Below are 27,184 nucleotides of genomic sequence, written 5' to 3' on the forward strand. Positions count from 1 at the left end.
GGAGATTGTGGTACAGTTCAGTGAATTCATTTTATAAGTGACTCTGAAAAAAAAAAATATGGTATATAGCATAGGAACACATGGACTTTTTTTTATTGTAAATATAAGTATTATACTTTTCTTGTTCCTTTCCAGGTTTGTAACGTGTTCCACAGAGTACTGGTTGTCTTGTATAATGATCACTCTCTTTGAAAAGGAATAAATTTTCCACTCTCTTTTCAACTAACCCCAAAACCTTTTCCATTCAGAAGAGAAGTGGACGTTAGGAAAAGACCAGAGCACAGGAACAAGGGGAAGATGGAAATGCCTAATAATAAAATGTCAAGTCTTAAATGGGAGAAATGGTACAATAAAAGCATACCATAAAATAAATGGTGTCCAAAAATTCCATCATGTAAAATTTAGAGTTGCATCATTGTGAAGTCGATGAAGTGACCTGGGGAGGTTGGTGCATGCTGCTAGTAGGAGTTCCTTCAAGGTCACTCAAAATGTTCCTGTATGACACTGCCTGATTGTGGTAGTTTGTTTCTGCTTAAATACCCATATAGACTACTCTGGGTCTTAGTTGATTGGAATTTTAGGGAAAACAGCAACTATTCCAGGAATCTTGTAGGAGTTAATCTTCCAGGATTAATGGTACCTGTTTCGTCAACCCAGTCCGGGGAGATTGAGCTGGGAGAATACTGGGAACACAAACCCGCCTTCTAACTTCCTGTTTCTCCAGATAGCTTGCCTTGTGTTCATTCCTTCCCTCCAAGGAAATAAGAATTTTAGTGCTCCCATTCAAGAATGCAGGCCTGGCTAGAAGACAGAAAGCAATTGCTGATCACTTTGTACCAAAATTTTCGTTTGTCAGAGGGTGCTTTATGACAGAGTTTTATTGTATTCATACTGTTAGATATCCCCGTCATTGCTGGTTTCTTTTCATCAACTTCAAGTAAAATTTATTATCAACTAAAATTAAGATATGGTCAACTTTCTGTACTAATAAAGGATAAGATCCCATGACACAGACTATTAGGAAATAGTGATATTTATTTTAAAATATGTTTTAGTTTTAGAATGATTTGTCTGTGTCTGAGAATTCATAAAACTACACCAGTGGAAAAAGTTGCTTGACATCTCGGAAATTTAAAAGTTGCAAAGGTTCTGTGCCTCTTTTCTTTGTTACTGGTTTTTAAAATTACCAAATATGTTTATTCTGTTGAAGAAAGGTTCTGCATTATTTAAGCAACTCAGGCAGTTTTTCAACAGACAGAAATGGGTATTAACTGCTTGGAGTAATCATTGCTTGCTTTCTGGTGCCCTTTTTATTTTACTTACATAGTTTTGAGCTACATGAATAATTAATATACTTAATAACTGATCATCAGGCAGCCAGCAACTTATTTTACATAGTTTAACAGAATGGTAAAGTATCAGATAAGGATGTGAGTGAAGTTTTATGGAATGCACATTGAGGTCTATCTATGATTTTCTATTGTTAGAGCAGAGCTACAAATCCCAAAACTTACACATTTTATGTTTGGCTTCTTGAGTTGGGATCCTTTCGTTTGCTTCCAGCAAAAGCTGTGACTAGCCTTTAAAAGCAATGAAATTACTCTCTGTAAAATTCAATCCGGCGTTGAGGAAAATAAAAAAGTCCACCTTCCGTATCTGCCTTCTGCTCAGAAATCTGCCTAGCTTTATTTCCCACCCCTCCCATCCCACCATAAAGCAAGGTTAAGAACCAAGAAAAATTTAGGTACTTGTTGTATACTTTATTTATTTATTTATTTGGTGAGAAAGATTTGCCTTAGGCTAACATCCCTTGCTAATCTTCCTGTTTTTATTTTTTGCTTGAGGAAGATTAGCCCTGAGCTAACATATGTGCCAGTTTTCCTCTATTGTGTTTGTGGGATGCCTGCACAGCATGGCTGATGAGTGGAGTAGGTCTGCACCCTGGATCCAAACTCGTGAACCTGGGCTGCTGAAGCGGAGCATGCGGGACGTTAACCACTCAGCCTCGAGACTGACCTCTACTTACTTTACTTTTAAAATTATCTATCTAGGATTTTGAGGAGACAATTAGCCATTTTCATTTATGAGGACTTCCTTTAAGCACGTGTTAATGTCAAATTAACTGTGAGCTTTTTAATTCTGCTAGCAAATTATTGTTTTAGTGAGTTCTGCTTAGTTATATCAAAACAAAATGATGATTTGACCTATTATATATCAGGATTCACTAGGTAATATCTGTACTTGAATATTATAGTTCACAAAAGAAGTTTACTTCAGAAATCTGTGAGTGAGGCACTTTGTTAAGCAGTAGAGATAAAAGATGAATGGTGACCACTGAGAAACTTGTTAGGGGCTCTAAATGCTCACACTAAGCAGATTTTACTCTTAACTTACTCTTAACATTCTTCTTCCTTTTCTTTCTTTTTTTTGTTTAATAACACAATGTGAAAATGTTAGAAAAATAAGCATTAAAATAGGTCTTGGAAGTCAAATTGATAATCTACCTATTTTGGGGGAAATATTCGTAGTAGGTGATGGTTATTATTGTTACAGTATTTTAGTAACAAAAAGCAGACGGTTTACAACAAAAAGTAGTTTAAGGTCATCTTCTCAGGTGAACAAACTCTCAAAAGTACTGATGGATTTTCCATACCTTATTCCTCAAGGATCTGCTTTGCTTTTTTTAAGCCTTATTCTTCCTTTTATATCACAATTTGACAACCAAAATAAACCTATTGACTGCTTCTTATGACGTGCTAATTTTCAGCTACAGAGTGGGGTCAGGAAGAGAAGACGGAATGAGAAACTTTGTCGCGAGCTCAATATTAATAATTATATAATTAAGATTGTAGGATCCTAAACTTTAAGAGCTGAAAGGAGCCTTGAAGTTCAACTCATTAGTTTATAAATGAGGCCCAGAAAATACTACATATATGATCCTCTTGAGTATGTTTTCTCTTGGGTCTTATTTTTCACTTATTAGTTGTAAGACTGACTAGCTTAGAGGAAGAAAGAGGGGTAGTAACTTAATTAGTAATTAGAGGGTTTTTTAAAAGAAAAGTATGTTCAACTGAGACTAGCAAATTGTTTCCTAGCTTGAGTTTTTAGAGGAACTGTCCTTGATGACAGCAGAAGAATTACTGTGTACAGTTTTTTATTGAATCTAAGATACCGTTGATCATAGGACATGCTATTATTTTATTACTACTGAAAAAGAAAAAATGCTGCCAATTAGTTGTCAGATGCTATCGGTTGTATGGTATATCCTGATTTCAGAGATGTTTAAATGTCAAAGCAAAAATGAATTTCAGAATCAATGAAATACAAAATATAAGTTGTCTTTCCACAAACAGGTATCTCAGAATTATTTAAGAACTACTCCCACACCATTAAGGTACTGGAATATTTCCCCCTAGGACTTATCTTCATCTTTTTTTTGTTGTTATTCCTTAGAAAACAGTACAGTGATAAACATGAATTCAAAACTCTGCTTCCATTTGAATGAAAACAATCCTAATGTGATGGAGTTTTTACATTATTTTACTAATAACATTTATCTATTTGTATGTTCTTTTAAAAATAGATAATTTGTCATTTTTCTTAGACAAAGCATTCTCAAGGGAAGAGTATAAAAAAATTTTTTTAGATTACTTTTATGTTAGGAGATTGGGAGTATGAGTATCATGGAAGAAGACAATATTGCCATCTATAAAGTGCCCCAAACTGCCTTAATATCTTGAATGGGAAATTTGGTTTTTTTTTTAGGAAAAAAAAAAAACAAAAAGCCAAGGTTCTACCCTCTAGAGGTTCAGATTAGGAGGTCTGGTGTGGAGCCTAGTAATCTATAATTCCGGTAATACCCCCAAATATTCTGATAAAGCCAAACTGTAAACCGGTGTTTGGTAAGATGGCTGTTGATACAGTTTATGTATACATATTTATTGAGGCCATTTTTATATACAAGTACGTATTTAGGAAACTTTCAGGCTTTAAGAGGATGTTGAGGATAGCAGGCTTAGAATAGGGCTTGATGGTGGTGTGAGACTTAGTTTAGTTTAGATTAGTCAGGGAGCCCCAGAATTTTGAGTAGAGATGTAAAGACGAAAAGGAATGGCTGAGATGTAGAATTGGATAGGAAAGTCCAAAAATATGAACTAGAACAGATAAAGATAAAGGTGGTAGGTACAAACGAAGAGCACTCCTACTGCAAAGTTCTCCTCAATCCTCTCAGAATCACTTGCCTGTTTTTGGGGAGGCTCTAACAGCACTATCTAAACCAGGCCCCACTATTTTTATTGGAAAACACACTTAGTTATTATTGAAACAACACTTCTTTTATTTATCAGCTGACCTACAGTGCTTTAGGAATAAGATTATTCTGTGCTGCCCTGGATATGGTTAATTATATCTTATTCATTCACTACATTGTGCTTAATGCAATACCTTTATTGTTTCTTATGATTTGTTCTGATTGAAATGAAGAACTTCGTGCCTGATTTATGTTGTCAAAGTAGAATAAGAGAATGAAGTAGATGTGCATAGATTCTCAGCACCGTATGATAATTTAAAACGAGCTTGTTAAACTCCTTAGTATTATTTTCTGTGAGGAAAATGAAACTCAGATACTGGCCTGCAGAAATTAACGGCAGAATTGGAAGTAGAACTCAGAGTTCCTGATCTCACAGGCAGATGTGATTATGTGATTTGGCCTTACGCAAACATGTAAGGTTTATATTTAAGGCATAAAAACCATTCCTTCCTCTGTTCATTGAGAAATGAAAAAATTAAATATATCTGAATAATGTAGAAATCCCATTCTAGTCAGTAGTTTAAATGTACCCGCTAGCGAAGTGCTTCACTGTAGAGTCTAATAAGTTAACTGAAATAGTTTAAGCCAGCCATTCTTAGGGATCTTAGGTATTCTTAAGTATTAGGTCTGTTTTATCTGAGTGCTACTACATCAACTTCAATATTCATATCATTAAAGAATTCTTTTTCAACTATCAATAAGGATGGATTTGACATGAGTAATAGTCCAGAATGCTATAAGATTTTAAAGGATGGAGTTTTCTTTTTGACTCTTGTAAATCTGGCAAGTATTGATATTTTTGTATTGAGATGTCATCCTACCTAGATATTCTGGGAATACTCTGATATCAGGTCAATTTTTTAAAAATGATCTCTCTAGGATTTCATCATCATGGCCAATTAAAAGTTCAGAAATTGAGAATCGTTTTATCCAACAGTGATGAAATCAAGAGTCTTAGTAAGAAGAGGAAGTCATATAAGGAAGAGGTAGATGTCATTACATCCAGTCTTATTGTTTGTTTTTTCCCCAGTTATCTGTCTTTTGCTAGTCTCCATATTAAATTAATACAAAATATACCCTACTTTAAGAACACCTGTATATAAAAATCCTGGTCTTTATACTAAATGAATTCAATTCAAGTATGCACACAAATTCTCCTTTTCAGAATGTTCACTGACAAATTCTTCCAATTTCCAAATATCCTACTGCATTCAAGACAGCTTTTGATTTTAAAAATTCAGTCTTAAATGGTATGTATCGATCACATAAAGGGATATACCTTTATAGTTTAATTCTGAAATGATTCTCTGATGGAACACTGGGTTGGAAGTGGTTGTTTTTAAGAAAAATAAAAATAAATGCAGCTCCTTACTTAATAATGGCCTTCATCAAAATGATTATTGCTAAATTTTACTATGTATGTTACAACAATTAAAAGTAAATTTTTTTAAAAGGTAGGCTACCCATGTATACATAAATAATGCAATATTTTACAGAATCACTTAATGTATATCTGAGAATGTTAATCTAAAATAGAGAATGGTAAATTTTCATTGGCAGAATTCACTTGCCACCTATTTTTCGAAGTATTCTTTTTGCATATTTACTTTTGAATATACTGATCCTGAAAGTAATGTATATAGTAAAAATGAAAAAGAAAAGCATAAAGAAGAAAATAAAAATCACTGTATTTTAAAAAAGATTACTGCTAGTCATTGAGGAGAGGGCTGTAAAGCATAGTAGTTAAGAGCTTGCTTCTTGGATTAGAATCTCTGTTCTCCCATTTACTAACTCTGACTTGAACATGTTATTGAGATTGTTATTACTTTAGGGTCTCCATCTATAAATAATATTACCGACCTAATAAGGTTGTTGTGAAAATTAAATGAGTTCATCTATTTAAAGTGCTTAGAATAGTGCCCTGGCACATAAGTGCTATGTATTATTGTTGTATTATTACTCGAATATTTTTGTTCTGTAATATCTGGGATGTTAGGTTTTCAGGCAAGCTTGAAAAAAATTTTAGAACCAATAAAATAAAAGTAACAATAAAAAGTGTTAGTACTTATAAGGCATTGTTGTATGGGGAATTCATCTAAACACTTCATGTATATTATTTATTGATATGTTATTCTCCTTTTAACGATGAAACTAAAGCAAAGAGAGGTAAGTTATATGTTTCCAGTTATCATGATAGAACATATTGCATTAAATTGTTTTGGCACTCAAGGTGGGGAGGGGAGAGTGGAGATTGTTGGGAATGGACAGATAATATTTTATTAAGAATGAAGATAAATTTACTTCACTTGGCATATGAAGTATCTCAGGTGGAGCTAAGTCTAGAACATAGGGCCTCTGAATCCTGTAGAAACTCTCCACCAAATCCTTTAAAAGGTTTATCAGTCACATTGATACAGAGTCAGCTCTCACTTATGAATGTTAATAAGGAGGAGCTATAGGAAGCATAATCTAAATATCAGATAATCATTTTTTTTCACTTTGGACTACGTTATACCTGATAGAAGCAGGTTTGTCTTTGTGTTCTAAGAGCATATATAAATAGTGACTTAACATTCCTTTAACACCTAGGCAGGTAGGAACTGGGAGAAGGAAACTAGGAATGGGTTCCATGGCAATATGGAATGTTGGCCTGATGTTAAATCACAGTTGAGCTAGGATGTTAATTTTAATTTAGTCCTCAGAATTTTTATATTCTGTTGCTTGAAATAAATTACCAACTGGAACTAATCACTTTAGGACTATAGTGCACTTATTCCGATGATGTTTGTGTTGCTTAAAACTACTTTTAAAATTCTAGTTGGAATAGTTGCAATAACCTAAACACCCCTAACTATTCTGTTTTGGCAATTTTTTTATTTTATTATCATCCAGAAGGCATTTAATGTGAATTTAACAAATAAGATGGATGATCTATTAGACATGTTGTTAGTAAGTTTCAGATACATAGAACAAAAAAGTTGCAGTATAAATATTTCACATTAGAATCAAGTGTTGATTGTATGATTAATTTCATAACAACTAAGGTTAATCACTATATTCATTATTCTATAGATACAAAAAAGCATTTGGTAAAGATTTATAGCTGAAGAAATGCTAGATACTAGGGTTTGATAACTGTTACTAAGAAGTTAAAGCTAAGGATATGAGCAAGCGTGTGTCTCATCTCTTTTCAAAAGAAGTGGATATGAGTTCTAATCCATTAAAAAGTGGCAGTTTCAACTAAGTGCTATTATGAGACCATGAACTACTTCCCTGTTTAGCCAGTGTATGTTTCTTAGTAAAATTATTTTATTTATGACTTAATTGATATTAAGACTTAATTCTTGAGTTTCTGTTCTAATAAACACAAAGAACTGCTAGTGAATGAACAGTTTTGAAGTCTCACTTCCATACTCCATTGTTTTTGCTGAAATGATTTACTTTGAATAGTTACTTAGGTATTTTGCTGTCTTGACTTCTTTCCATGTCCCAACCTTACAGTCCAGGTTTGTCATACACAATTAACAGCAAATCTAATTCTGATTTTCTACTATATATTAATATCATAACAAAGCAGTACTGAGAAAGAAACTCTTTTACAATTCTGTTTCTTTTCTCTCTCATTTTTCCATCATCTGTGAGACTGGATCTTTGCCTACATTGGCTTTTTACCAGTTTGTTTCCTGTTTCCATTTTAAAAAATCCCAAAAGTCACTATCTTTTATTGGGTCCCTAACCCTACTCCTTGTTTTTATTTTGCTTCTCCTTATTTTTATTTTGTTTTCATCCTAATACTCGTAGTCATCTTGTTTTCACTTTATCTTTTCACTCACTAGCTAGAGATGATCGCTATGGAAAATCCTGCAGACTTGAAGAAACAGTTGTATGTGGAATTTGAAGGAGAGCAAGGAGTTGATGAGGGAGGTGTTTCCAAAGAATTTTTTCAGCTGGTTGTGGAAGAAATCTTCAATCCAGATATTGGTAAATATTTTAGTGATGTGATCATGGTGTCATATCTTTTTGAATTAAGAATTTGTTTACCTAGATGTATAAATATTCCCCGTTATGAAGAGCAGCAGAAGAAGGTTTTGGTATGGATTACCTAGAATCACAGATAATGACAATTTGTTGTGAGTTTTTGGGACTGATTTGTATCGCTCATTTATTCAAGTTCTTTTTTAAATTACTTAGCGAAATATTTTAATATAGGAAATTATCTTTTAGGTAAATGAAATTGAAAATACTTTAAAATGGTTCATTAGAACAATTGACGGGTTTCTTTGCTTTTTTTAGTCTAAAACGTCAAACTCACAGCATTTCTGAAACAAGAATTTCATAGGAAAATGGTCTAAAGAATGTTGAGAATGTCTCATGAGTATCTCAGGCTCAAAGTTTGGTAACACTGGCTGGTATCAAATTAATTAGGTTTATTTGCTACAGGATTTCTTGGTGCTGAATATTGTAATGTTTTCACAAACTTTTTGAACTCCAGAACCCTTTTTCCACCCTGCACCTAATAATATTTGCAACCCAAAAGAGTTTTCATTGAACACAGTTTAGGAAAGACTGATCTACATGTGTCAGTCTGAAAGTGAAGGATTTGAGTTGTACTGATGGACAAAGTGATAGACAAAGTAGGCAAAATAGAACACAGAAAATATGACAGCTTCTTGGATAGTGTACTAACTGCATAATTCTGAACTGATTCAGTTTCTACAGTATAACCACTTGGTTACTGGGTTTGCTTACTTTTAAACTTGAATGCATGACAGTTGTAGGAAAAGGATTCCACTAAAGATACCATCAGAATTGTGAATACATGGCATAGAATAATGCAGATCGTTTCCATTAAGCTTGAAAATTGAGCTGTGATAGCCTTTTGATGCTCATTATGTACATTGAATCGACTTTGTTATTATTCTTAGTCATATATGTACATTTACATGTAAATGGCAGTAGATATTTTGAGATCATGACATAATATCTGTATTCTAGCTAATGTTTCTTAATAATCAGAAGGCTATGTCATTAGTATGTAATTTGTTCAAATAAACCAAGACACACAAAACCATGCTTTTTTTGAGATAGAAAATTTATAAGCTTCATAAGTTTGGTAAACCTTAGCTCTAGGTTCTGATGTGCTTAGAAATGTTAAACATTAGCTGTAAAGTATGCTTATCTGTAGAAATACATTTAAGAAAAAGCATATATTAAATAGTTCTACTTGATAGTAAGGTTATTGAAATGATGGTGGTAGAAATATCAAACGGGAATATTTTAGAAGAGCCACACTTTATGGTGCTTTTCTTTGAGGGACCTGAAAAAATGTGCCAAAAATGAAATCTCCTTGGACTTCAAAACTCTTATCTTTCATGTACAAAGATAAGAGTAGTGACTTGTGTAATTTATATTCTGATTAATTTGTAGTTTATTGCTCTTGAGACAAGGATATACATTTGTGAGATTTCATCACATTTATTAATTATAATTAGTTTTTACTATTCTTGACCCTATTAATGCCGCATTTATAACTAAATGAAGTTTTTAGCACTTCAGTGGATGTTATAACTTAGACCTGTAAAAGAGTTCAGATCTAAACTGTGAAATTGATGTACGAATTGGACAATTTTCAAACTGTTATTTTATGAGCATTAAATTGCATTAGAAAAAAATAACTTGATTTATGCTCTTATGATCAAGGGGACATTTTAAAGTTCCTTTTTATTTAACTTAAACTAAATGTGAAAACGAAGAAACATTTTTAAAGCTTTAAATAATATTAAAAATTAATTTATTCATGTGCTCTATTGAGTTTTAAAGTTTGTTCTATTGGAAATTTCCCCCTTTTTCAGACCTAATTCTTTAAATATTTTCATTCAGTTTCACAGTAGCAACTGAAAAACATTTTAGTAAAGGGAGAAAAGTTGTAAATTCAATTAAAATATGACTTAACTTTTTCCTAAGATGTTCATCTAAAGGGAAAAAGATAATTTTGCCTTAGTAATGGTTATTCAAGTAGGTAAAACCAAAGATTCTTATTTTAAAATGAGTGATGTAAAAAAGGTCTCCCAAGTTTGGGTTTTGAATAGTGAAAACCATGTGAAACTGAAAAAAGACTACAAATACAAACTACTTTTGTTTTACTTATTGGCTCACAATTAATGTGTATATTAAGTAGCTTTGGGTTTTGGACATAATCTAAGTTTATGTACTTGGTTTTATCTGGCTTTGTTAGAAAGGTGTTAGAAAAACTTGACGGGAAATTGTACAATTTTGGTTTTTTTTGTTTGTTTTGAGGAAGATTAGCTCTGAGCTAACATCTGCTGCCAATCCTCTTTTCTTTGCTGAGGAAGACTGGCCCTGAGCTAACATCTGTGCCCATCTTCCTCTACTTTATATGGGGGACGCCTACCACAGCATGGCTTGCCAAGCAGTGCCATGTCCCCACCTGGCATCCGAACCGGTGAACCCCAGGCCGCCAAAGCAGAATGTGCACGCTTAACCGCTGTGCCATCGCGCCGGCCCCCGTTGTACAATTTTGAAAAAATTAAAACAAGCTTTTCCTTAATGAAATTCAAAATTGTTTTTTAAAACAGTGTCTGTGGATCAAGTATGTTTTTATAAGTGAAACATTTTCAAATTATGATAGCTTTTTTTCCTTTTTTGCGTTTATTTTCACCCATTCAGTAGATAAAGTGTGAGTGCAAATTAACTTTTCATTTGTGTTAGTAGGAGATTAGAGAACTTGAATCTAATGAACATTTACCCTAACTTCTTGGAAAATGCCACCAAAATTGCTTATTACCTTGTTTCCTTGGCTTCTTAAAATGGTATACTACCATTTGCCACAATTTATAACAATCATATATTTCAACTTTGGTTTCTCAAGTGCTGATGTAATAGAGAATAAAAATTTTGTACACCTAGTACATATAAGTTTACATATATAATTACATTTATATTGTATTGTTCATCAGTCTTTAATACAATATAAAATTAATTGTATTTTTAAAAATCATTTCTTATAGGTATGTTCACATATGATGAATCTACAAAATTGTTTTGGTTTAATCCATCCTCTTTTGAAACTGAGGGTCAGTTCACTCTGATTGGCATAGTACTGGGTCTGGCTATTTACAATAACTGTATACTGGATGTACATTTTCCCATGGTTGTCTACAGGAAGCTAATGGGGAAAAAAGGAACTTTTCGTGACTTGGGAGACTCTCACCCTGTAAGTCTTCGTCATATTTTTATTCGATCTTTCAGATTTTATTTAAAAGCAAAAATCTAGTTTAAGAAAATTTGAAGTTTTCATTTGGAATATTTGTTAATATTTATACCTAGTAAGATACGATTGTTTTAATCTGTCTTAAGTACCCTAAAACTTAAAAACTCAAAGGGGAAATTTTATATGTATTGCTATCAGCAAACAGGTTTTGTAAGATTGATGCTGTAGAAAGTGTTTTTAAAAAATATTTTGTTTGTTTTTTATTGAAATCATGTGAGAATGCCGGGTGAAATCAGAGCTGCCCTGGGTAAGGGGCTTGGTGGCTACAGTTAGTGTATCTGTTTCTCTCCTCAGCCCCTCCCTAAGCGTGAGACACCTCTGAGATTCTCATAGAGCACAGTGTGAAATCCATTGCTAAACTGGTAGTGTAGGGTTTCTCAGCAGAGAGTGGTACCTCACCAATGACTGATAATCTTTCTTTAGTTTCTATATTGTAAACTGTTTAGGGAACAAGAGGGGGATACTATGTATGCTTTAATTCTTTATTGTCAAATTTTTTTTTCTTCCAAGAAGAGTGATGCAGACTATTGTATTTTGTAGTTCTATAGTAGCCGTAATTTTCCATTTCTGGTTGTTAGGTTCTATATCAGAGTTTAAAAGATTTATTGGAGTATGAAGGGAATGTGGAAGATGATATGATGATCACTTTCCAGATATCTCAGACAGATCTTTTTGGTAATCCAATGATGTATGATCTAAAGGAAAATGGTGATAAAATTCCGATTACAAATGAAAACAGGAAGGTAATATATGTTTTTATATTGTCATTGTATTTGTTGCTTTATTAACAAAATTTCAAAGCATATATGCTTGTAATTTCTAAGGAAAGTATCTAATATAGTCCATACAAAGACTCAGGAATCAAGTAACCAAGTTCCTGTAAATGAAGTAGCCACTGTTTTCTGTTGGGTATAAGCTTACGTGAGAGCACATAGTTGGGCACTAAACCCTTTTTGGACAAAGAGGACAGGAGTAGGAGATAGTGAATAACTCAGTGTGGCTGTAATATAAAGCAAGAAGCCTGATGTTTCTCATATTAGGCTGTAAAGGGGAGGGAAATAGAGATCTCATGATTAAGATCCTTATCACCGAACAAATAATAATTGCATTTAATGTACACACATATATAAGTGACTTAAATCCACTTCTGAAAAATATTCTTTAAGTCAGATTTGTGTTTTCTATTGACTCAAAAAGTATGCATCTGGAAAGAGAGAGGAATAACCCAGAGCATAACAGGAAAATTATGATAAGTATATAATAAGCCTTTGAAAAACATGTTTACATTAATATAATTTTTGATAAAATATTGTACTCACTGAAGTACATTTTCCTTTTATGATTTGGTAAAATAGCTTATGTATCAAGTAAAACACCAACATTTTTGTTGAACTGGATGTAGCAGGCAGCTTCCCAAATATTCTAGAATAGAAAACATGAGACTTCCTGGTTTACTCAAATCCAGTACATTGCGTTCTATTAAAAATGTTAGCTTTTATAAATAGATGTATATGTGGTTTAGATGTCTCTGTGTTTGCACACCAAGTTGAGAGAACCTCAAAATTGTGTTGAAGCCCAGCTTTTATATTCAGTCTTTAATCCGATATTAAAATTGATATTGTATTATTGATTATATGTATTATTAATTTATCTACATGGCCTTTTTACAGTTTAATGTTGGCTATTGCAGAGACCTGTGAAATTGTTAAAGGTATTTTCCTTTGTGTGTGTAAAGTTTAAATTGTTGAAAATATTCTTGAATGTATTTTCTTTTGGAAAATAAAAACAAAAAAGCTGTGCAGCCTAGTAGCTTGTTGTGTTTTGTTTGTATAGCATATTATAAGAAGTTCTTGTGGTTAATGTTTTCTGCAGGAATTTGTCAATCTCTATTCTGACTACATTCTCAATAAATCGGTAGAAAAACAGTTCAAGGCTTTCCGGAGAGGTTTTCATATGGTAACCAATGAATCTCCCTTAAAGTACTTATTCAGGCCAGAGGAAATTGAATTGCTTATATGTGGAAGCCGGGTAAGAAAGCAAGTGTCTGCGAAAGTATCATGTATGGATTTATTGTTTGTAATGGTGTGGTATAGAAGATGTTAAAACATATTTGCTTCAATTTGCAGAATCTAGATTTCCAAGCACTAGAAGAAACGACAGAATATGATGGTGGCTATACCAGGGACTCGGTTCTGATTAGGTGAGGTGATTAATTCTTAAAAGAAAGATTTAATTCACAAACGGGGGTGTGAGGTTTATTCTTTAGACCTTTGTCTCTAGGTGTTATTTCCAAAATAAGCAAACTCACAAATTCTTAGGCTATAAAATTAGAAGCGCTTTTGTAATATAATCACCACTTTTCATTGTTAATCTTGTGATTTATTTCCTGAAAGAAATGCTTTATGTAAGTCACGTTTTCTTCTGCATTTGGGGTATAAATTATCTGATCTTCTTAGAGATTTTGATTACAATGTGTTTACTGCTAGTTAGAAGATGATGAAAATAGAACTACCACATTTGAGTATTTCTCCTTTCTTTTGAACTCTGTGAACTGTTACTGACCTACCCTAAATGAAGTGCCTTTTCTGTAAAATGTTACCTTTTTTTATTTAGTCCATATGATAATATGCCAAGATACATATTAGTATTTGTCTTTGACACATGAAGACACTGAGCCCCAGATTCTCACAGAAAGAGGCAGAGATTCCCAGTCTTACCTGGTTCCAAACAGATGCCCTTGCCTACTGTACTATCTCTTTTTCTGTACTGTGTATCCAATCCTGAAAGACATAGGCTTCCTCCTCCCCTGCTGAGATTGATAAAAGGGGACAAAGATGCCCTTTTGGCACCAGCTAGAGGTGTGAGGTGAGAAGGCATGCAAACAAATAACTTCTTGGAGGTTGTCTCTGAAGGTTATTGCTCTAAGACTAAAGTATGTGAACACCAGAAAATACTAACTGTATCTAGAAATAAACAATATGTTATTTCATATTATTTATGTTACATTATTTTCTTTTGTTCTGTTTATATTGTTCTTCATCCTGGTTCATAGGAGATTGCTAGTATCTCCTCTTTTTAGTACACCATTCATTTCCAGCAGCAGTCATGAACTTATTTACTCTTAGCAACCACTGTTCTGCTACTTACTTGAAGTTTCAAGGGCAACCCATAAAAGGGTTGAGATAACATGATAGGAAAAACCTCACTTGTGAGTCACAAAGAGGATCCGGGTAGTATCTCCATTAGTGATATTATTGATCACAAATAGGACTTTGTAGCATCTTAATGTTTCTTTGAGAATAGTTCAAACTATCTTGTGCTGTTCTTTTATGGAAAAACTATTTTTTAAATAAATGTCTTAATTTTATTTCTAGGTTATATAATAAGGTAATTCCTACATGATACGTATTTTAAGATAACATGTGAATACATGGTTTGAAGGGCAAGCTAATAAGCACTATGTGAAATGACAGGGATATAGTAGCTTCCAGCTCATTCTCACAGTTAATGATATTCTAAAACACTTTTAAACAAATTTCAGCTTCTTAGTTTTGTCAACATAAATATGAAAATATTAATTCATTAAATAGAGTCTTCAGCTAGTAGGAAGTTTAAGACTCAGAATAGTGATTATAATACCAGGGAAAAATGGCAATATTGATAATTTGGTTGGTATTTATTTCATATAAAATATTCACAATTCATTAAAATGAAATGAAAAACTTTGAAACTGTTTAATACATTTCAACTAAAAATTAGCAGTCTAACGTTTAGTAGTATATAAAGCACCACTAGAAAAATTGATTTTAGTTTTAAATATTATAAAAATATAGTTCTACTAAAACTTTTACCAATAATAAAATGAAAATAAATTATTAAAAAAATAACCCTATATTTAAAACATGAACGTTTATACTTTTAAATAAAAGTTTAGCATTGATAAAAACAGTGTGAAAATGTTGAGTCACATGCAGATTTTTGTGTATGTGTTTTCCAGTTGCTGATAAAGCTCTCCCTGACTTCATTTGGTTTTTTTGGGTTTTTTTTCTTCTTTAGATTGGCACCTGGGCTAACAACTGTTGCCAATCTTTTTGGGTTTTTTTCCTGCTTTATCTCCCCAAACCCCCCTGTACACAGTTGTGTATCTTAGTTGTACGTCCTTCTAGTTGTGGGTTGTGGGACGCTGCCTCAACATGGCCTGACGAGCGGTGCCATGTCTGCGCCCAGGATCTGAACCCTGGGCCACCGCAGTGGAGCGCGCGAACTTAACCACTCGCCCGCGAAGCTGGCCCCCTGACTTCATTTGTTTGACTGCTAGGAGACTTAGAGATGTCTTTTCAAATGCTGTCTACATTTTTGGGGTGAGAGGCAGGAACTGTAATTTTAACTGCTAGTTTCTGTTTCACAGGCTTGATCAGATTCAGATTTGATCCGTCCATCCCTCTCACCCCCAGTTAATGTGATTAATTCCATTGAATTTTTCAATGTTATATCAGGCTACCATTCCTAGATGAGCCTAACTTAGCTGTAGTCTGTTAGTTTATAAATATATCATTCTATTTGTTTTGCTAACATTTTGTTAAGAATGTTTTTATGTGTATTCATGAGGAATACTGACCTGTAATTTCTTTTTCTTGTACACATTTATCAGGTTTTGCTATATATAATGAGTTCAAAAAAGTACCCTGCTTTATTTTCAGAAGTATTTGTGTAAGATTGATAGTATATTTTTCTTAAATATTTGATTGAATTCACCGGTGAGATATCTGGGCCTAGAGATTTCATTTGGGAAGATTTTGGTTTATTTTTTTAAATTTTATTTTGAAATAATTATAATGGAATATTTTTTTAAGTACAGGTTGGTCCAGTGTACCCTTCATTCATTTTCTCACAATGGTAACATCTTACATAACTATAGCACAATATCAAGATCAGGAAATTGATATTGATACAATCTGTAGATCATAAATTTCATCAGTTTTTCACATGTGTGTATAGTTCTGTGCACTTTATCACATGTATATATTTGCATAACCACTACCATAATCAAAGTACAGAACTTTTTTGTCATCAGAAGACTCTGTTGTATTATTCCTTTATAGCCACACTCACACCCCCCAGCTTGAAATCCATCAAAGTTGTTGCATATACCGACAGTTTGTTCCTTTTTCTTGCTGTGTAATATCCCACGATATGGATGTACCACAGTTGGTTTAACCATTCAACTGTTGAAGGACACTTGGGTAGTTGTCAGTTTTTGCTTATTAAGTATAAAGCTGCTATGAACATTTAGGCACACATTTTTATGTGAACATGAGTTTTCTTTTCTCTGGGATAAATACCCAAGAGTGCAATCACTAGGTCATATAAGTGCTTGTTTAGTTTTTTAAGAAACTGCCAAAACTACTTTCCAGAGTTGCTGTGCCATTTTACATTTCCCTGTGTGATAGATGAGTGATTGTTTCTCCCCATCATTGCCAACATTTGGTGGTGCCGAAATTGTTAATTTTATCCATTTATCCGTTCTGTTAGATATGCTGTGATATCTTGTTGTGGTTTAATTAGAATTACCCTGATAGCAGTTATGTGGAGTATCTTTTCATGTACTTATTTGCCATCTGTATATTGTTTTTGTTGAAATGTCTGTTTTTTTACTGTTGAATTTGGAGTTCTTTATATAGTCTAGTCCTTTATGAGGTATATGGTTTGCAAATATTTTTGCCCACTCTATAGCTAGTCTTTTATCTTCTTAACAGAGTCTTTTGCATAGCAAATTTTTAAATTTGATGAACTCTGATTTTTCTTTTTTAGATCATACGTTTGATATCAAATCTGAAACTCTTGACCTAGCCATAGGCCCTGAAGATTTTCTTCTGTTTTTTTCCCTAAAATTTCATAGTTTTACATTTTACTTTGAAATCTGTGGCCCATTTTGAGTTAACTTTTGTATGATATGAGAAGTTCAAGTCAAAATTCACTTTTTTTGCCAATGGCTATCTGGTTGTTCCCATATAACTTATTGAAAAGACTATCTTTCCCTTGCTGTTTTTTGCCCTTTTATCAAAAATAAGTTGGTAATGTTTGTGTGAATTTATTTCTGAATTCTCTCTGTCCTTACATTGATCTGTGTGCCTGTCCATCCTTCTGCCAGTATCACAATGTCTTTATTGCCATAGGTATGTGATAAGTATTAACATCGGATAGAGTGCTTACTCCCATTTTAAAAGAAAAGTTTCTTTTCCAAATTATTTTAGCTACTCTTTGCTTTTCTATATAGATTTTATATTCACCTTGTCTGTGTCCACAAAATCCTTGCTGAGGTTTTGATAGGAATTACACTAAGATCGAATTGAGGAGAATTGACATTTTTACTATGTTGACCCTTGTAATCTATGAACACAGTAATGCTCTCTATTTAGATCTTCTTTGATTTCTTTCATCAGCATTTTGTAATTTTTGGCATACAGATCCTATTCTTGTTTTGTTTGATTTATACCTAAGGATATGATTTTCTTTGGAGTGATTATAAATGGTATTTTATTTTTATTTTCAGTTTCCACGTTTCTTGTTAGTATATAGAAATGTGATTGATTTTTACATGATCTTATATCCTCAGACCTTGTTGAACTCACCTTATTTTAGAAGTTTTTTTGTAGACTTACTGGAGTTTTCTCTGTAGGCAATCATGTTATCCGTAAATAGGGACAGTTGCATCTCTTCCTTTTAAATTTGTATGCCTTTTCTTTCTTTTTTCCTTTCTTATGCTGGCTAGAACTTTTAGCATTATGCTGAATAAGGGTAGTAAAAGTGAAAACCTTGCCTTGTTCCAAATTTAGGAGAAAGCATTCATTCTTTAACCATTATGCTTGATGTTAGTGTAGTTAGTGCTCTACACATTCAAGGAGGTTCCCCTCTATACTCTTTTGCTGAGAGTTTTATCATGAATGGGCTTTTGGATTTTGTCAGATGCTTTTTCTACATCAGTTGATGTGATCATGATTTTTCTTTATCCTGTTAATAATGACACATCACATTAATGAATTTTCCAATATTGAACCAGCCATGCATACCTGATTCAACCCCATTTGGCTTATTGTTGAATTCTACTTGGTAATTGGTTGATGATTTTTATGTTTAAGTTCATGTCTTGGTCTACAGTTATGTCGTATTTTGTATTGTCTTGCTCTGGTTTTAACATCAGGGTAATTAAGGCCTCATGAAAAGAGTTGGGAAGTGTTATACTCTCTGGAAGCGATTGTGTTAAAGTGGTATTAATTCTTAAATGTTTGGTAGAATTCTCCAGTGAAATCACCTGGGCCTGGAGATTTTCTTTTTGGGGAGGTTTGTAATTTTAATTTTTTTAATGGTAATAGGACTGTTAAAATTACCTTTCATACTGGGTGAGTTGTGGTAGTTTGTGTTATTCGAGGAGTTGATTTATTTCATCTAAGTTGTCAAATTTGTGTGTGTGGAGTTCATAATATTCCCTTTTTATCCTTTTGATGTCTGCAGGTCTGAACTGATCATCCCCTTTTTTATTCATGATGGTGGTAGTTTGTGTTTTCTGTTTCCCAGTCAGTATTGCTGAGCGGTTTGTCAAAATTATTGATTATATTGAAGAGCCAACTTTTTTAAAATTTCTTTTCCTGTTTTCAGTTTCATTGATTTCTGCTCTTTTATTATTTCCTTCTTTGTTTTGGGCTTATTTTGCTGTTCCCGTTCTGGCTTATTAAGGGTAGAAACACTGATTATTGATTTGGGAACTTTCCTCTTTTCTAATGTAAGCATTTAAAGCTTTAAGTTTTATTCTCAGCCTTTAGCTGTATCCCAAATATTTTGATATGTTGTACTTTCATTTTTCTTCATATCCATGTATTTTTTAAAATTTATTTTGAGACTTTGTCTTTGACCCTTATTTAAATGTTGTTTAATTTCCAGGACTTTTGGATATTTTCCTGTTTTTTTCCTTCTGTTATTGATTTCTGGTTTGATTTCTTTAAGATTAGAAAACTTAGTCTCCATGGCTTCAAAACTTTCGAATCTGTGTATTCTGTGTTGGTCGGCAGAGGGTTCTATAAATGTCAATTTAGATCCTGTTGGTTGATGATTTTGCTGATTTTCTGACTAGTGGTTCTATCAGTTGCTCAGAGAGGAGTGTTGAATGCTCTGAGTGGTGGATTTATGTTTGTCCTTTCAGCTCTTACCAATTTTGGCTTTGTGTATTTTGAAGATCTTTTGTTTGGTGCATGCACTTAGAGCTCCAGTATATCTTTTTGGTGGATTGATCCTTTTATCGTTATGTGATGTGCCTTTTTGTCTCTACTAATTTTCTTTCCTCCAAAATCTACTTATCTGATATTAATCCTCTTTAACACTTTTTTTTAAATTGAACTTTTTATTTTGAGGTAATTGTGGAATTGCATGCAGTTATAAAAAAATAATATAGAAAGACCTTGTATATACTTTCCCCATTTCCCTCAGAGATAATTTTTTTGCAAAACATTAGTACAATATCACAACTAGGATATAGTCAAGATACAGAAAAGTTCTCTTACCACAAGAATCCTTCCTATTGCCCTTTTAGAGCCACACCCACATTTCCACCCTACTCCCACTCCAGTCTCTAACCCCTGACAACCACTAATCTGTTCTCTGTTTCTTTCATTTTTGTCATTTTCAAGAATGTTAGATAAAGGAATCATATACACAGTATGTCTCCTTTTGGGATTGATTTTTTTTACTCAACCTGGTTCCCTTGAGAGTCCAAATTTTTGCATGTATCAATAGTTTGTTCCCTTTTTGTTTGTTTGGTGAGGAAGATCATCCCTGAGCTAACATCTGTGCCAGTTTTCCTCCATTTTGTATATGAGATGCCACCACAGCATGGCTTATTGAGTGGTTCTTAGGTCCGCACCCAGGATCCAAACCCACAAACCCCAGGCCGCTGTAGGGGAGCACGCAAACTTAACCTCTACACCAGTGGGCCAGCCTTGATAGTTTGTTCCTTTTTATTGCTGAGTATTATTTCTTGATACGGATTTACGACATTCTTTTTTTCCATTGCCTGTTGAAAGACTCCAAGGTTTTTTCCAGTTTGGGGCTACTATGAATAAAATTGCTATGAAAAATCATGTAGTTTTTTAGTAAAACATAAGTTTTCATTTCTCTGGGATAAATGCCAAGAGTGCAGTTGTTTTTTTTTTTTACTGTTGAGTTTGAGAGTTCTTTGCATATTCTTGATATCTGCTCTATCCTTCCTTGATTGAATTACTTTTTCACATATGTCAAAGTTGAACATATTTGTGTAGATCTGTTTCTGGTATTTGTCTCTTTTTCCTTTTATTGCTGTCAGGTTTTGCTTCATGTATTTTGAGGCTCTGTCATTTGGTGCATACCCATTTAGAATCCTTATGTCTCTTGGTGGATTGATCCTTTTATCATTATATAAGGTCCATCTTGTAATTTTCTTTGCTCTGAACCTGATATGAATATAATCATTCCTGTTTGGGTTTTTTTATGTTTGCGTGATACATCTTTTTCTGTTTTACTTTCAACCTCTCCATGTTGCTGAATTTGAACTGAGTTTCTTCTAAATAGGATACAGTTGAGTCATATTCTTTTTTCATTCACTCTGTCAATCTTTACCTTTTAATTGATATATTTAGACTATTTATGTTTAAGGTAATTGTTGATATGTGAGGGCTTAAGTCTGCCATTTTATTTATTTTCTGTTTCTTTCCTCTTTATGGTTTCTTGTTTCTATTTTTTTGCCTTCCTTGGGTTACTTAGTTACTTGAACATATTTTAGGATTCCTTTTTGATTCAGTTTTCATACTCTCTTTTGTGTGTATTCTTTAGTGTTCTTCATGAATGCTGTTTGTATTACATTACACATATGTGATACTGGTATCAACATCTCTTCCAGTGAAGTGTGGAAACCTTGTTTTCCTTTGGGTCTCTTACTTTCTCCACTTTTATATGTCATTGTCTTGCATATTAATGCTGTTATAATTTTCATATCAGTCACCAAATAGGATTTATAGAACTAATGAGGAGAAGGGTAGTCTATTATATGAACCTATATTTCTGCTATTTCCATTCTTCCTTCCATTTACTTAAAGAGTCTATCTTTTTCCTTCAGTCAGTCTTCAAAGACAAGTCTGCTAATGACAAATTCTTTTACTTATCCTTTGTCTGAGAATGACTATTTTCCTTTTATTCTTGAAGAATAGTTTTGTTTATGCTTTTTGGGGTTTGTTCAGCTTCTTGAAACTGTGAGTTTGTATCTTTTACAAAACTTGGAAAGTTTTCAGCCATCATTTCTTCAAATACCTTTTCAACCCCACTCTCTCTTTTCTCTTTCTGGGCCTCTAATGATACCAGTGTTCAGTCATTTGCCGTTGTTCCACGTGTACCTGAGGCTCTGTTCATTTCTATTTTTCAGTCTGTTTTCTCTCTTTTGTTCAGATTTTTATCTTCTTTCATCTTCACTCTACTTGAGACCACCCAGTATTTTTCTTTTATTGTGTTTTTCACCTCTATAGTTTCTGTTTGTCTTTTTTTAATTGTAACTTCTATTTCTTTGTTGAGATTTTCTATTGTTTCATTTGTGAAACAATAGAACTTGTAATTGCTTGTGGAATCACTTTTCTGATGACTGCATTAAAATCCTTATCATATAATTTCAACGTCTTATTTGTCCCAGTGTTAATGTCAGTTGATTTTCTTTCCTTCGTATTGTGATTTTCCTGGGTTTTGGTATGACAGGTGATTTTGGATTGTATCCTGGACATATCGGCTCTTATGTTAGGAAACTCTGGGTCCTATTTACATTTTTTTCTTTTAGTAGATGGTCATCCTGTTCAAGTTTAGCATGCAGGTCCTATACTTTCCTATACTTTCCTATACTTTGTGTGGGTTGTGGTTCCAGTGACAAATTTAATTTTCAGAGCCATTGTGGTGCTATTCAGGTCTGCTTCATGTATCTCATTTCACTCAGGCTTCCTCTCCTCCCTGATGGTATTGCTTAAGGGGTGCAAAATGAGTTACTTCTCCAGTCTGAGCTGTGTGGTGTTTCAGGCCCATGGGACTGGAGAGCACTTCCTGGGCCCTGTGCCTGTTGTGGCAGGATCCCCCTTACTGGTATTCCTGGCCATTCAGTGTGTCTGGGCTGGGAGAGACTCTGAGGCTCTGCAGGAAGGAGAGCACTTTCCAGGACAGGGCCAATTGTGGCAGAATTCAGTTCCCTGCCAACTGTATCTCTGGGTTGGCAAGGAGAGTTTCAGGCATGGTTTCATTTCTTCTTGATTTTTAAGATTTTTCTTCTGTGTCCTCTTTCAGTGGTATTATCGTAGTGCTTAATTCACCCTGTGGTTCTTTTAGTTTAGTTTTCATTTCTTCATATTGATGTGATTTTTTTCTTTTATATCACATTATTCCTTAGTTCTGTCGTGTCTTCCAAAATCTTCCTTTTCTTCTGTTACCTTTGTTCTGAGATTCCCTATTTCTGATTTACTTGTTCTTTCATGGCTTCTAGTATTGTTTTAAAAAAATATTTAGCTCAATTTGAAATTCATTTATAATTTTCATTTGTTAGCAAATCTTTTGGTGTACTTTCTTTTTCATTCTCTATAGGGACATCATTCTTGTTCACATGTACTTGCTCTCTATTAATAACTTTGTTTAGTATTTGACTGCAATTCTTTTCTGTTGCTCATTTTTTTAAAAGTGAAACTAGTTTTCCTATACTTGCAAGAGGGAGAAATAGGCCAAGACAGCTTTTCGTGCTTCAGGAGGTCTCCATGCGTTTTGTTTTTGTAGGATGATCAGAACTATGATCTTGTGCTTTCTGAAATGCCTTCTCTACTTCTCTGCCCACACTTAATTTAATTTTCCTTTGCCTTTACTATCCTTGATCTGGTCAGTTTGGATGTTATTCCCAGCAGTTTCTCCTCAGTATAAGGTTTATTTTGGAAGGGAAGTTTGGTGTCAAGAGTGTTAAGTGCCCAGAGCTTATTGTATCATGATCCCCTTATAATCATCGGCAAATTGGATCTTGTGGAACTCCCTCTTAACTTTTAACTACTATTCTCAAACTGGCCCTGCTTTCCAGCAGGTCAGTGGTTTTGAGGCTCCCTTGTTCTCAAAGCTATAAGAAACCACTTGTCTTCCCTCTGCTTCCTCACTCACTGGTGCTGATAACCAACCAGTTCTTCTAGATGTCAGTAGTTTGTTCCTATCCACTTACATTCGAAGATTCATGGGGGATATCTTATCACCTAGTTTTGTTGTAGGTATTCCCTGTAGGTCTTTAATTTTCCCATCCAATTAGCTCTGTTTTTATGGGAGAGATTGGGAAGATTTTTTTTAAAAAAGCAAAATACAAAATGTGTCACTGCCACCATCATATTCCCAAAACCCCTTATCTGTCTTTCACCTGATTTTAGTATCCATTAGTATCCTTACCTGAATCCATTATTTCACTGGGGGTTGCAAACTGGTTATTTGGAAAATAATTTTCTTCTTCTGTTCATTCTTTCTTTATACGTGCCATTCATTTTCTTCTTTTTAATGGGTGCTATTTAGGTACTTTGAAAAACAGTTCTACTGAAAAGGCATGATAAAATGTATTTAAATACTTCAGAGTAAGGAGTTAATGTAATAATTTCAGTAGTGGCAATTGTTTGGCTTTTTAGTGTTTTTTGCCTTTTTCTGAATCATGTTATGAACATACGGCTTTTATGTTTAATGTGTTGCACAGTCATTGGTCTTAATGATGTTCAAATTACTTAGTCTTTGTGTATTTTTAGCATGACCCCATTAAATTTTGAAATTTTTAGCTCACCTTCAACATTCTTAACCCTAGGTGTGAAATAAGCCATTTTTACAAGAAATTATTGGGGAATGGCATTTAGAAGTGAATATTGGGTACAAGAGATGACCTTTTTAATTAAATGTTATTGCTTGCAGGTGTTTTTCAGGGGACAGAGCTAGGAAGAAATTTTTCCCAGTATATACTAGAAATCACCCCATATCAATACAGAGATAGTGCCCACATTTTTTTGTATGGCTGAATACTGTCAGATTGTGTGGCTGCAGCATAGATTTTTTTTTTTTTTTAAAGATTGGCACCTGAGCTAACAACTGTTGCCAATCTTTTTATTTCTCTGCTTTATCTCCCCAAATGCCCCTGGTACATAGTTGTGTATCTTAGTTGCAGATCGTTCTAGTTGTGGCATGTGGTGGGACACCGCCTTAACGTGGCCCAACGAGCAGTGCCATATCCGCACCCAGGATCCAAACTGGTGAAACCCTGGGCCGCCGCAGCGGAGCGTGCGATCTTCACCACTCGGCCACAGGGCTGGCCCCTGCAGCATAGATTATTAATGTTCATGGACATAGTGGTTATTTCTAACCTTTTACTATTAGAAGTGATGTAACAGTGAATCATCAGATGCATGGATTATTCCGTACATATGTAAGGGTATCATTAAATTGCTGAAAGTGGCATTGTTGTATTAAATGCCACTACATGCATATGTAATTTTGCTATTCTCCTTCACAGAAATTGTAACATTTTGCACTCCCACCAGCAGTATATAAGAGTATATACACCTACAATTACCCAACCCAAAGTGTTGTTAAACTAGGATGTTTATCAGCTAGTTGAGAAACGATATTTCAGTGTAGTTATAATTTGTGTTTTCCTCATTATGAATGAGAGTGGGCATCTTTTCTTGTACTTAAGAGCTATTTGTATTTTTTTATAGTCTTGTTCATTTTCCTGCCCAGTTATTGGTCATTTTCTTCATTTTTAGAAACTCTGTGTTAGGGAGATTCGCAGTTTAACGTTGATAAATTTTCAAATATTTTTTTCCTAGTTTGTCATTTGTTTTTGATTTTGCTGACAGGGTGTTTTTCCAAGTGAAAGCTTTTATGTTCATGTAGTTAAATATTGTTCTTTTCCTGTATTCTGCTTTGGTGTGCATTTCTTTAGTTTTTTTTTTAATTTGTTTTCTTGCTTTTTTGTTTCTGACTTCCGTGTCCCTAGTAGAAATTATGGTCATTTTGCTTGTCCTTTGGTCACCTTATAAATTAGTCTTTATTTCGAAGTTCATTTTGTATATTTCTTGAGTATTTTTGAGTATTCTCATTTCTAATTCAGATTTGTCCATCTCTCTCTGAGTTTTGTATTTCTGATTAATGGTGTTCTTTCTCATCTGTTGTTGCATTTTCCCTTCATATTGGAATGTGAATGTCACAGATTTCCCATTCTTCACAACTGGATTTTTCAGGTGTACTTTTTTTCTGCCAGAAAGTTTGGTTTCTCATGTATTTGTTGGACTTGTTTTATAATATCTTTATTTGGAGTTTGGAATTCTGTTTTTCTCATTTATGTTTCTATATGTTGGATTTTTCTGGACCTGCTGTTAGTAGATCTCATGGGAGAGTGAGGAGGAGTTTGGTGGCTTTAGTGATCTCTCCATAGAAGGTCTTCTTTTGCTGTGGCAATGGTAGTTTCTTTGATATATGGTTATTTGGCCCAGCTCCTTCTGATTCTTCAATTCCATCTTGTTTAATCAGGGCCTTTTTTCATCAGCTGCTTCCATCCCTTTACAACCAGAAGTTACTTTCAGGGGACACCCCTGCCTCCCAAGGTGCCCCCCATCTCTTCCAGACATGGTGCCTTCTTGAGACTGCCATTTCTGGTCCCAGGTACTTTCCAAGGCCCTTCCTTTTAGCCATCTGTTGCCAGTGCCCTTACCTGCCCTTGGTAGTTCACTCTTGGGTGCCTCTCCCCTCCTGGAGTGAACCCTAACCCATGTTATTCTTCACACTTCGTTCTTCCACATACTCCTGCTGGACTCTGCTAGTGTGGGCTTAGTTATTCATACTCCAGATTACATGTCACTTGGAGTTTGCTGCTAGTTTAATCTAGGCATAGGTTATGGGTATTTTTATTGGATTTTCTTTCCTTTTTGATCTGGTTAGGTTTTGGGAGATGTGAATGGGATGTGATCCATGCAGCTACCACTTTTATGTTGGAACAAAGAAGCTTTTTTTTTTTTTTTTTCAGTTTTCTAAGTAGTTGTATTCTTAATTCTTGTTGTAGAACATAACACTTAGAGGAAGAGAAGAATTTTGTTGAGTAATTGTTTTCATTATATAAACTGATAGTAACCCCAATATTTTAAGTTCTAGTTTTTTTTTAAAGAGAACCAAAGAAATAGCTCCTAAATAATAGAGCCAGACTGGTCAGAGTGACCACTCCTGGTCTGCTACTTCCATCAGGGTCTGTCTCCTCCACTCAAGGGCACCCTGCATCTTTCTCTTCAGGTGTGCCTGGTTCACTTAGGTTTCAGAGCACTTCTGCAGTGTGAGAAGGTTTGATTATCACCCATTGTAGGGCAGCTTTTTTGCCCTGACAGAGGGCTCTGGCTACAGCAGACTTCCTTTTTTCTCTTGCCAGCCACCCAAAAGAAATTACCTAAACTGTATGATTTCTTTCCTTCCTGAGAGATGTGCCTGCAAATTCCATGTCCAGATTCCTGTTGTATTTCTTTATCATTTCATCTAGGTGAGTG

General features: G+C 34.1%; 1 protein-coding gene across 7 annotated transcripts in view; it reads left to right on the top strand.

Moving 5' to 3' along the window:
- Window positions 1-27,184, top strand: part of UBE3A (ubiquitin protein ligase E3A) — a 95,102-nt gene that overhangs the window by 63,414 nt on the left and 4,504 nt on the right. For all 7 annotated transcript variants that reach the window (XM_046652468.1, XM_046652466.1, XM_046652469.1 and 4 more), the window contains 5 exons: window positions 8,146-8,290; window positions 11,338-11,543; window positions 12,179-12,343; window positions 13,473-13,628; window positions 13,727-13,800. In XM_046652468.1, coding sequence (XP_046508424.1) covers window positions 8,146-8,290; window positions 11,338-11,543; window positions 12,179-12,343; window positions 13,473-13,628; window positions 13,727-13,800 — 746 coding nt within the window. The remainder of the gene's footprint in view (window positions 1-8,145; window positions 8,291-11,337; window positions 11,544-12,178; window positions 12,344-13,472; window positions 13,629-13,726; window positions 13,801-27,184) is intronic.

Source organism: Equus quagga, chromosome 2, assembly GCF_021613505.1.
Source record: "Equus quagga isolate Etosha38 chromosome 2, UCLA_HA_Equagga_1.0, whole genome shotgun sequence".
Taxonomy (NCBI): domain Eukaryota; kingdom Metazoa; phylum Chordata; class Mammalia; order Perissodactyla; family Equidae; genus Equus; species Equus quagga.